The sequence below is a fragment of the Globicephala melas genome, chromosome 9, assembly GCF_963455315.2.
Source record: "Globicephala melas chromosome 9, mGloMel1.2, whole genome shotgun sequence".
Lineage (NCBI taxonomy): Eukaryota > Metazoa > Chordata > Mammalia > Artiodactyla > Delphinidae > Globicephala > Globicephala melas.
In genome coordinates, this window is record NC_083322.1 from 61,168,797 (window position 1) to 61,181,524 (window position 12,728).

General features: G+C 37.4%; 1 protein-coding gene across 3 annotated transcripts in view; it reads left to right on the top strand.

Moving 5' to 3' along the window:
• The window catches only part of GLCCI1 (glucocorticoid induced 1), a 118,154-nt gene that overhangs the window by 25,353 nt on the left and 80,073 nt on the right, over positions 1-12,728 (top strand). For all 3 annotated transcript variants that reach the window (XM_030857218.2, XM_030857216.2, XM_030857217.2), the window contains exon 2: positions 8,758-8,909. In XM_030857218.2, coding sequence (XP_030713078.1) covers positions 8,758-8,909 — 152 coding nt within the window. The remainder of the gene's footprint in view (positions 1-8,757; positions 8,910-12,728) is intronic.

A 12,728-nucleotide genomic window follows, 5' to 3' on the forward strand; every position in this document is an offset into this window, starting at 1 on the left:
CTGAGTGTTGTCTTTTGGTCTTGCTTATGGTTTCCTTTGCTGTGCAAAAGGTTTTAAGTTTCATTAGGTCCCACTTGTTTATTTTTGTTTTTGTTTCCCTTACTCTAGGAGGTGGGTCAAAAAGGATCTTCCTATGATTTATATCACAGAGTGTTCTGCCTATGTTTCCCTCTAAGAGTTTTATACTGTCTGGTTTTACATTTAGGTCTTTAATCCATTTTGAGTTTACTTTTGTGTATGGTGTTAGGTTGTGTTCTAATTTCATCTACATGTAGCTGTCCAGTTTTCCCAGCACCACTTATTGAAGAGGCTGTCTTTTTTCCATTTTATATTCTTGCCTCCTTTGTCAAAGACAAGGTGACCATATGTGCGTGGGTTTATCTCTGGGCTTTTTATCTTGTTCCACTGATCTATATTACTGTTTTTGTGCCAGTACCATACTGTCGTGATTATTGTAGCTTTGTAGTATAGTCTGAAGTCAGGAAGCCTGATTCCTCCAGCTTCATTTTTCTTTCTCAAGATTGCTTTGGCTATTCGGGGTCTTTTGCATTTCCATACAAATTGTAAAATTTCTTGATCCAGTTCTGTGAAAAATGCCACTGGTAATTTGATAGGGATTGCACTGAACCTGTATATTGCTTTGGGCAGTACAGTCATTTTCACAATATTGATTCTTCCAATCCAGTAGAATGGTATATCTCTCCATCTGTTTATGTTATCTTTGATTTCTTTCATCAGTGTTTTATAGTTTTCTGAGTATAGGTCTTTTGCCTCCTTACGTAGGTTTATTCCTAGGTATTTTATTCTTTTTGTTGAACTGGTCAGTGGGATTGTTTCCTTAATTTCTCTTTCTGATTTTTCATTGTTAGTGTATAGGAATGCAAGAGATTTCTGTGCATTGATTTTGTATTCTGCAGCCTTACCAAATTCATTGATTAGTTCTAGTAGCTTCCTGGTGGCATCTTTAGGGTTTTCTACGTATAGTATCATGTCATCTGCAAACAGTGACAGTTTTACTTCTTCTTTTCCAATTTGTATTCCTTTTATTTCTTTTTCTTCTCTGATTGCCATGGCTAGGACTTCCAAAACTATGTTGAGTAAGAGTGGCGAGAGTGGACATCCATGTCTTGTTCCTAATGTTAGAGGAAATGCTTTCAGTTTTTCACCACTGAGAATGATGTTTGCTGTGGGTTTGTCATATATGGCCTTTATTATGTTAAGGTAGGTTCCCTTTATGCCCACTTTCTGGAGAGTTTTTATCATAACTGGGTGTTGAATTTTGTCAAAAGATTCTTCCGCATCTATTGAGATGATCATATGCTTTTTATTCTTCAATTTGTTAATACAGTGTATCACATTGATTTGCATATATTGAAGAATCCTTGCATCCCTGGGATAAATCCCACTTTATCATAGTGTATGATCCTCTTAATGTGTTGTTGGATTGTGTTTGCTAGTATTTTGTTGAGGATTTTTGCGTCTATGTTCATCAGTGGTATTGGTCTATAATTTTCTTTTTTTGTGATATCTTTTTCTGGTTTTGGTATCAGGGTGATGGTGGCCTCATAGAATGAGTTTGGGAGTGTTCCTTCCTCTACAGTTTTTTGGAAGAGTTTGAGGAGGAGAGGTGTTAACTCTTCTCTAAATGTTTGATAGAATTCACCTGTGAAGCCATCTGGTCCTTGATTTTTGTTTGTTGGAAGATTTTTAATTACAGTTTCCCTTGCTGCTTTTAATATCTTTTCTTTGTATTTAATTTTTGATAGTTTGATTAATATGTGTCTCGGCATGTTTCTCTTTGGGTTTATCCTGTATGGGACTCTCTGCGCTTCCTGGACTTGGGTGGCTATTTCCTTTCCCATGTTAGGGAAGTTTTCGACTATAATCTCTTCAAATATTTTCTCAAACCCTTTCTTTTTCTCTTCTTCTCCTGGGACCCCTATAATTCGAATATTGGTGCGTTTAATATTGTCCCAGGGGTCTCTGAGACTGTCCTCATTCTTTTTTCTTTTTCTGCTCCCTGGCAGTTATTGCCACCATTTTATCTTCCAGCTCACTTATCCATTCTTCTGCCTTAGTTGTTCTGCTATTGATTTCTTCTAGAGTATTTTTAATTTCAGTCATTGTATTGTTCATCACTGTTTGTTTGCTCTTTAGTTCTTCTAGATCCTTGTTAAATGTTTCTTTTATTTTCTCCATTTTGTTTCCAACATTTTGGATCATCTTTACTATCATTACTCTGAATTCTTTTTCAGGTAGGTTGCCTATTTCATCTTCATTTATTTGGTCTTGTAGGTTTTTACCTTGCTTCTTCATTTGTAACATATTTTTTAGTCATTTCATTTTTTTTTTTTTTGATGGGTGGGGCTGTATTCCTGTCTTACTGATTGTTTGGCCTGAGGCATCCAGCACTGGAGTTTGCAGGCAGTTGGATAAAGCTGGGTCTTGGTGCTGAGATGAGGACCTCTGGGAGGCCTCACTCTGATTAATATTCCCTGGGGTCTGAGGTTCTCTGTTAGTCCACCGGTTTAGACTCAGAGCTGCCACCACCGGAGCTCGGGCCCAACCTGTGGCCTGGGAACCAGATCCCGTAAGGCTGTGGCGTGGCCAAAAAAAAAAAAAAGAAGAAGAAGAAAAGGAGCAATACAATAACAAAGAATAAAAAACAAAATAAAATTAGAAAGATAAAAAATATATTAGGAAAAATAATATAATTGAAACAACTTCAACAAGGTAAAATAAAACTGTAACAGAAAAAAGAAAAAGAAAAAAGAGGGGTGGGGGAACAAGCCAAAAGGAGAAGAACAATAACAAAGTATAAAGAATAAAATAAAATTAGGAAAATAAAAGATTTATTAGAAAAAATAAACATATAAATGAATGAAGAACAATTAATCAACAAGGTAAAACAGAACCACAAGGTAAAACAGAACCCCAATCTAAACAAGGAAAAAAGGAAAAACAAAAGCCTTGGCTATGTGGGGCAGAGTTTAGGCAGGGGTGGAACTTAGGCAGGGGCAGGGGTTACGGTGGGGCGGGACCTAGGCTGGTGGGGGGCGACTTGTTTGAGCATGGGGTAGGGCCTAGTCTCAGGACCCATGCAGCCAGAAAAGGCCTTGGGGGTGGGGCCTGGGCAGGCGATGTTCAAGCATCGGTCAGGGCCTCTACTTAGGACCTACAGAAGGGGAGAAGCAGCACCTCCAAAGGAGGGCCTTCAGAGTGTGGAGTTCTGGAGTTTGGAGGCAAGGCCGTGGGTGAGGGTGTGTGGGTGTGGTTTAGGTCCAGCTCATTGGAGGGGTTCTCTGAGTGTAGAGGTAGGGCCCTGGGTGGGGGTGTAGGGGCTGGGTTTGGGCTCTGCACAGCAGGAGGGAGGCTCTGAGGGCAGAGAATTAGGCCCGGGAGCCCAACAGGCTCTCTGGTGCCTAAGTGGACAGGGAAAGCACTGGCCACGTTCCCTTCCATTCCTCCACGACCCCACTCCCCATCTCCCCCGGGGTCTCCCCAGTCCCCACTGGACCCCTAACCATGGGTGTGTCCCGCTGGGTGTAGGAACTCCTCCCCTCCCCCAGCCACCCCTCAGGGGTTCCAGTCCCATAGGTCTGGCCTTTACTTTTGCTCCCCCTTCCCTCCCTGCCACTCCCTCAGGACCCATGCAGCTGGAGGGGGCCTTCGTGGGCAGAGGATCAGGACCGGGATCTCAGCAGGCTCCCAGGGGCCCAAGTGGGCAAGGGAGACCTGGCCACGCTCCCTTTTGATCCTCTGCCCTCCCAATGGTCCCCCAATTTCCCCCTTTGGGGGTGGGATCCCTTCCCCTCCCCCAGCTACCCCTCAGGGGCGCCAGTCCCATCCCACCTCGACTTCTTCTCCCCTTCTCACTCTCCCCATGCCCCACGTCCTACCCAGTTGCTGGGGGTTTCTCCCATCCCCTTAGGTGTCTGTGGTCCCTCACCAGTGCCTGGTAGGTGCCCTAGTTGTGCAGAGATGTGAATTCCATGTCCTCCTAGTCTGCCATCTTGACTCTGCCCCCCAGTCTTAAACTTATGAATTATTTCTGGAATTTTCCATTTAATATTTTCAGACCATGGTTGACTGTGGAAAGTGAAACTGAGGATAAGAGGGGACTACTATAATGAAAAACCAGTGTTGATCTTTATTGTTGCACTAAATTGTAAAACCTGAATTGGTAGGTGATAATACCGCAAATTAAATATATAAAAATTTGGGAGAATCAAGGCTTAGATGTTGAGGCAGTTAAAATCTAACTCATTGCCATGACAGTTTGGATAATAGCAATAACTCATCTTGTTAAAATAGAATCGCACTGCTTATGATGAATCTGTTGGTAAATAAGGCCCTACTGATATTTGGTTAAGTGGGGTTATTATGGCTAATCATATCTTGGAAGAGTACTATCCTTGCCAATTTTTAAACTTATTTTGAATTTTTACCCTTCAAATAATTGACGTGGAAATTACTAACAACTACATATCTTTGAAATTTTCCTTGTATGAGCAATGGTGAGAATCTTTTAAAGCATATGTTTGAAATATAACCTTTCAAGTATATTTACTTCATATACTATAATTTTTTAAAACATCATGACTGATAGAGTGAATTTTATAACAGGATATCGATACCATGTTGTCCTACCTTATTCTATTTAAGGCAGACCGTTTTTGTTTTTTGGTATTGGTAATGTGTGGTGCTTGTTTACACATTCTTAACACAATTAAGCAATAGCGTTAAATCACAGAGCTAACTGGCCAATCTGTAGATTGAATTTAGCACCCAATTCATATTTTTCCCTTTTATTACATTATGATTATGGTAACCGCATGGAGATATAAATTTCAGGAAGTTTCCAGTTCAAAAACCTATATAACACATTTATACAACATTTAAAAGTACAAAAGCTCTTTTTGGTTAAGGGAGAATACAAGAAAACTCATGAATTTAATGACACCAGAAGTGCCGGTCCACGCTGTCCCAGAAAAAGGTTACCAAATCTGTTTCTTGGCTCTCTCATTGGTGAGAATGCCCCCCTCTGATACTCAGCACAAGGTGAGTGTTTCTACACCAAATGTTGGAGCCTAGGTTTTCAGAGTCCGAGTTGATGGCCGCCACTGGTCCTTGGGACTTGGGAGCACCCAATTTAAAGTCCCTTATCCCAGTGGTCTTCACACTGAATTAAGGCCACCCATTTATGAGATACAGGAAGAAAATGTAACTTCCATTTTTTTCATACATATTTTTATTTTTTATATCATACGTAAATTTCTACTTAGGTTTACACTATTTATAACATATTAGTAATATAATATATACCTCATTTATAAATAAATAACTGCACATATTGCTGCATCCTTAGATATTTACTATTAGGAGTACTCAGTCAAAATAACTTGAAGACCACAGTTCTGACAGTAGCTAATCAGAGAGAATGGACACTAAGGGGAGAAATAGGATCCTTTGAAAGTGATAGACAAAGGTCCAGTGATTAACAATATAATAAAAAAGTATAGACTAGAATATTATATGTATCAAGGGATTTGTTTATAGATTCTTTATATACTTATTATAAAACATAAAAATGATCTCTATTGTTCACCAAGTTAACAGGGGTTTTAATAACTATAAGTAGACTACATACAACTTTCATAATAGTTGGAGCAGTTTAAAGTTCAGGCACAAGTTTTTTGCATATAGTGGCTTTTCATTTTCTGGTTGTGGCTATCCTTTAGGCCTTTTTTATTGCTATAAATGTTCTTTTTCAAGGGATAAACTGTTTTTGTCTTTTTTTTCTTGGTGGAGGGAATGTAAAGTAACTTTAAGAAGTTTTAAACAAATTATTATAAATCAGATTATGAGAGAGACATGTTAATTTTCCGTGTTTCGTAAAGTTGCTAAAATTTGTGCATATTGCTTTTATAGCCAGAAAAAATATTTAAAAGAATTAATAGAAGTAATTCCTAGTAATAGAACTAAAAACAATCTGCATATCTTCTGAATTACCTATGGTAGGGGAAAAGGTAAGGAGAAAAAGAAGTAGACAGTAAAACATAGAAAACAAGTAGCAAGGAAGAATTATAAGAGGAAGAAAAAAGTTATGTGACAGGTTTAATCAAGTTTGTTATAACAAATATAAGTGGGATGAACATACCTTTTATAAGGAGAAGACATACCCTAAAGTTTTTTCAAAAAGCCTAATTGCATACAGTATACAAGAGTCACACCGAAACAGCATGATTGAAAGAAATTGAAAATAAAAGAATAGGCAAACCAGACACATCATAATAGAAAGAAAGCATAAACGGGTGATAATGTTCAATTTGACAGAGCTTAAAAGTAATAAATGGAACAGACTACAATGGTGAAGCATATAAGCCATAATGATGATGTCATGAATCAATATGTAACCAAATTATACAGAACTAAATTTCTATAAACTTTTTTTGTTTGTTTCTTGTTTTTGGCCACACGGCGCAGCTTGCGGGATCTTAGTTCCCCGATGACCAGGGATTGAACCCATGCCCCCTGTAGTGGAAGTGCAGAGTCCTAACCACTGGACTGCCAGGGAATTCCCCAGAACTAAATTTAAATGATAAAAATTGCAAGAGATAAAGAAAATTGTTATATTTCAAGAGTAGTTTAGAAATTTTAGAGTAGTTCTCTAAGTCTGTGACAGATAAAGCTAATAATTTTATTATTACTATATTCTATATTTTTATTTCAGCTGATGTACAAGAAAAATAACTGTATTCTGAAAACAGAAAATATATGTTCTCCATGACTCCTGAAATATTTATAAAAATTGACCATGATTTTTGGTCACAAATAAAATTTCAGGTGATTCCAAAGAGTAGAAATAGACTGTCCTGACTCTCTGCCTATGGCAAAATAAAATTAGAGCTAAGTAATAAAGATAGGGAGGAGGGCTTCCCTGGTGGCGCAGTGGTTGAGAGTCCGCCTGCCGATGCAGGGGACACGGGTTCGTGTCCCGGTCTGGGAAGATCCCACATGCCGCGGAGCGGCTGGGCCCGTGAGCCATGGCCGCTGAGCTTGCGCGTCCGGAGCCTGTGCTCCGCAACGGGAGAGGCCACAACAGTGAGAGGCCCGCGTACCGCCAAAAAAAAAAAAAAGGGAGGAAATTTTGTAATTTTCAGATATTCTCTAACACTCTTGGGTCAAAGAAGAAATCAGAACTGCAGTTGTAAGATAAAATTGGCCCTCCAGCCCTCTATGTCCAAGGATGTGGAACCTGGAGAGGTGGATGGCCAAATGTAAGGGACTTGAGCTTCCTCAGATTCTGGTATCCGTGAGGGTCCTAGAACCAGTCCCCCATAGAAATGAGGATGACTGTATGTAAATAATATGATAGTTCACAGTATGCTGCATTTTCTTTTGTTTTCCAATTTAAAAAACCCAATTTTGTATTTTGGTTTCAGAAGGATAGTTAAAGGACAGTATTCAATAACAAATGTTTCTTAGCCCTCTGTAATGTGCAAGACATTTTGTTTGATGTGAGATATAACTCTGAGTAAGACTGAGCCTTGGTGCTTGTAATCCACTGGATTTTATTATTCAATGCACATTAGTAGTAACTTATTTGAGATGCATATATGAAAAATCCTTTATAGTTTCTTTGTAAAGAAACTATAGAGTTCAGTATGATCATTTTAATTCTCAGCAGAGGTACCGATGGTACCTATATGGAGAGGAGAAGTAGATTATTATAGTAGATTGATTGAACTGTGTAGAATATCTGGAGATCTTGGTTCCTTTTTACCTCTATCACCTGTTAGCAGTTCTATTTCATTGGACGATTTAATTTTATCCCTCTGGGCTTCAAATTCTTCATCCATAAATGAGGAAGCTGAATTAAAATGTAAGATTCTTTATACATGTTATTTTTGTGTAGCTGTGAATAAATTTATTCATAAGTATTGAGCATCAACTTCTTTTCAATCTGTAGGGACCAAACTTATGCTCTAGTTGGGGAAGAAAGACAAATTTAGGGCTCCATGCAAGCAGAGAGTGCGTATATCTTTAAAAAGGACAGAGATGGAGAAAAGAAGGGCATTGGGAAAGGTTTCACAGAGGCAGTGTGACACCTGAGCTGATCTTTAAGATAAGTTTTTGTCAAGTGAACAGGGAAGGAGAACATTTTAGGTGCAGGAGATAATAGAAAGTATAGAGGCAGAGAAGTGACTGTTTTACATTTGGGAAATTGCAGTTAGTTTGTATGGCATTTAGTAGTTAACATGGGTTTATGGAGGAGTAGCAAGACATCAAGTATTGATGTATATGGGAGCTGAATTGTGAAAAATAATGGGCTTTAAGTTAAAGACAGTGAATAACCATGGAAATTTTTTTAAGCAGTGGAGGGAGGTGGTACTGTAAGATTTAGTTAGGGTGGATGCAGAGATAGCATTTGGGAAACTGGCAGTTGAGACATGATGAAGTCTTAATTAAAGTAATGGCAGTGGAGATGATATACAGGTTTTAGAATAGGTCTCTAAAATGGATGGGCTTTGTAGAGTGTGACAGCCCTGGAAGTGTATGCAAAATTTAATATGTGAATGTATTTTCCTTTGGGAGAGGGTCTATAAATTTCATCACATCACGCAGGAGGGCTATTAGGGTAAATATATATTGTAGGGAAAATTGACAGAGTGATATTTTACAAACTATGAAGGTTAAATAATTTTAAGTTTTACTTTATTCATTAGTGACTAATCTTTTTTCACTTTTTTATAGTGGACAGGCCAAAATCTCATCAAGTTCGAACCTCTGGTACAATAAGGCGAACCTCTTCTTTGGATACGATAACAGGACCTTATCTCACAGGACAGTGGCCACGAGATCCTCATGTTCATTACCCTTCATGCATGAAAGATAAAGCTACTCAGGTAAAATAAGCAAATCAAAATCAGTTTTATTATCCTGCAGTTCTATTTTGATCACAGTAAAGAAAATTAATTTAATCAAATTTTCCCAGTTATTAAATATATTCAACCAAAGAAGAAAGCCATTTCTTTTTTTTTTTTTTTTTTTTTGCGGTACGCGGGCCTCTCATTGCTGTGGCCTCTCCCGCTGCGGAGCACAGGCTCCGGACGCGCAGGATCAGTAGCCGTGGCTCGCGGGCCCAGCCGCTCTGTGGCATGTGGGATCCTCCGGGAGCAGGGCACGAATCCGTGTCCCCTGCATCGGCAGGCGGACTCTCAACCACTGCGCCACCAGGGAAGCCCGAAAGCCATTTCTTTTAATAAACTTTAGACTAAGTATTTTTATCATCTCGGTTTTGAAAGTTTTAAAATTATTTAATATTTAATAAATAGCACATCAGTCTACATTGTGTGGTTTTTGAGCCTTATAGTTTTAGGAATTATTTTCCTACAGAAATTAATGACTAGTAACTGTATTAGAAAATACAGGCATAACTCGTTTTACTGTGCTTTTGCTTTACTATGCTTCTCAGATATTGTGTTTTTTTTACAAATTGAAGGTTTTTGGCAATCTTGCATGGAGCAAGTCTATCCGCGTCTTTCTTCCAACAGCATTTGCTCACTTTATGTCTCTCTGTCACATTCTGGCAATTCTTTAAATATTTCAAACTTTTTCATTATTATTATATTTGTTATGGTGATCCGTCATCAGTGATCTTTGTTGTTACTATTGTAAAAAGATTATGACTTGCTGAAGGCTCAGATGATGATTAGCATTTTTTAGCAATAAAGTATTTTTAATTAAGGTATGTATATTTTTTTTTAGGATGTAATGCCATTGAACACTATAATAGAATACAGTAATAGTATAAACATAAATTTTATATGCACTGGGAAAACAAAAATTTGTGTGACTCTTTATTGCGATATTTGCTTTATTGTGGTGGTTTGGAACCGAACCTGCAGTATCTCCAAGGTATGCTGGTATAAGTAATTTTTGAAGAAAAGCTTGCACAGTTCCTGGAAATAATTTATAAAGTATTAACACATGGCTAAGGAAATATATGTTAAAGGATTTTTTTTCTGTTTAAAGCCAAAACTGAAATTCTTGAGAGAGAAATAGAAAATTTCCTGTTTGTCACACCTTCTCTATTTGTGGATCAGAGCTTTTGACTTGAAAAGTTTTCCTTCCATGTCAGAAAAAGATCTGAAAGCATCTTAATTTATAATTTCTGAATTCTTGACCATATCTTTATAGCAGTAGTCGATTAGCATTATGAACAATACTAAAAGTATAAGAGATGGTTATTGGCCTTAAAGAACTTACAGCATAGTTAGGAAGATAAGATGTAAATGTAAGAAAATTGGTAATAGAAGATAGAGTATTATTAGGTGTTAGATGAATGGAGCATTTAAATGTAAGGGAATTCAATGGAATGGGAACATTTTTGGCTTTGTGGGTTAGGGAAATAGAAGGATTAGAGTTTCATGTCTGAAGAATGAGGAAAAGGGGAGAAAATTTTGGACATGATCTATGAGAATCTTCTCCAGTTTTGTAATTTTCTCAGGCAAGCTTGAAACCATAAAATTAGCTTCTTTATCATGAATCCTATCAATTTTGTCTGTTTAATATTTTATGTCACCCACTCCCAGTCTTTTGCTTTCCATTCTTTGTGAGGGAAAGGAGCAGTTTGATATGGTAGGCAGTGGGATTCTCAAGTAGAAAGAACTAGCAAAACTTAGAGATGTGGGCCTGCACACTTAGAAATGGTCACAGATAATTCAAAACTATCTTTCTGGAGGAGTTGGACTCACAAGTGTGACAGAGTGTAGGTACAGAGTATAAAGAAAGAAGGTCAAGAGATCAAGGACTTAGTTTTTAGAAATGCACACAAGGGAAGGATAAAAAATTAATGTATTCACCTGGTAGCAACAAGAAGAGAAAGGAGTTTAATATTTACTGACTGTTGTACCATGTACTTTGTGTTTTTATATCCTGTGTTTCATTTAATTCTCACAAGAACATTATAAAATTACACGATGGAGAAGCAGAAGCTCAGGGAAGTTAAGTGACTTAGTATCATAAACCTAGGAATTGTTGGAGCCAGGTTTCTAATACAGGTTAATTTGTCAGCCAATCTGAACTTCAATTTTATGGTGCTTTTAGGATAAATGGAATAGTGTGTGTGCATGTGTGTGTATCACCTAGTAGAGTAATTGACACCATTCTTAAAAATGGTAGCTATTCTTTTTAGGTTAAAAAGAAACCCTACCTTTTATTGAATATATGCTTTATGCTGACACTCTCCAAAAATATTATCTTATTCATTCTTCACCAAAACTCTAACAAGAGGAGACAGAAAAAGAGCAAAAGCTAAGAGAAGAAATAGTCGAGCCTTAGAAACCAAAGGAAAAGTTGTTTTAAGAAAGGAAAAATTATTAACAGTATCAGGTGCTACCGAGAGGTCATGGAAAATAGGGACTAGATTTAGGGATTAGGGGCATATTGTCTTGGAGAGTGAAATATTGATAATATGTTAGAGAAGGAAGCTCAGATATTTGGGAGTTAAGAAGAGAGTGATATGGTGATAGAAGATAAGGGCGCTGGGTAGGTTTCTTAACCACATCTGTTTCTTTATCTGCACAATGGAATTAATGAAACCTAACTCATGATAATGTTGTATGACTAAATAGGGTAATATTTGAAAGTGAATATGGCAATACACATGTTAGGTTATTAGTAGTAGATACAGACAGGCCCATTTGTAACATCTGCAGGATCTGGAGCAAATATAAATGTAGACCTACATACCATATACATACTAAGTTAAATTAACAAACTGTTACATAAAATTCCCCCAAAAGCCTGAAGTCCAGGGTAGGGGCTTCTCTTGCCTGGGTCTGCTTGTAGATCGTCTATTTGAGAAACCTGACATTGATAGGAAGGCCAAATATAGGCCTCATTTTACATATGATATACTGAGGCTTAGAGAAGTTTAACTTGTACATAGTTATATAGCTAAATAAATATGAAGAGATCTGAATCCACATTTGGCTGATTCCAAAGGTTTTGTGTTTTCTCCAGTTCCTCACTGCCTCTCATCGTAATCACTAAAGTGTATAGCACTTGACCTAATGCTTGCCTTACAAGCCTAAGAAATGGTCTTGCCCCGAAGCATTATTAGTTTAATTGAAGGTATAAGATATGAACATATGTAATGGTTGTTATTGTCACGTCCTCCTTGATTAATTCTTTAATTGCCATACCTCCTTGATTAATTCTTTAACTCTTGGGGAAGGAAGTAGATATTTTTATTTATTCAGTGGAAATTAGTAAACAGAAAGTGATACAGTCATTGTGCTACAGATATTAAATACCTAGGCTGTCTGGCTTTAGTGGAGGGAATCTCTAGTATTTTATACCTTTCATATTTCCATATTTCAGCTACCTTTATTATTGAGGGTTAGAAATAAAATTCTTTTTGTTTAATGTATTTATACATTGGGCCTTTTTAAAAGAAGTAGCATAGTGTTGTGGGAAAGACTATGGACTTTAGAGACAGATCTTGTGTTCAAATCAAAGCCCAATGTGAGGGAACTTCCTGGGACAATGGAATTGTATATCTTGATAGAGATTTTGGTTACATGGGTGGATGTATTTATTAGAACTTACACAAGTATACACTTGTGCATTCTAATATATAACTTCTAAAATATAGAATATAAATATTGAAATCTAATTAAGATGTTTAGAGGTGAAGGATACTGCTGTCTGCAACTTAC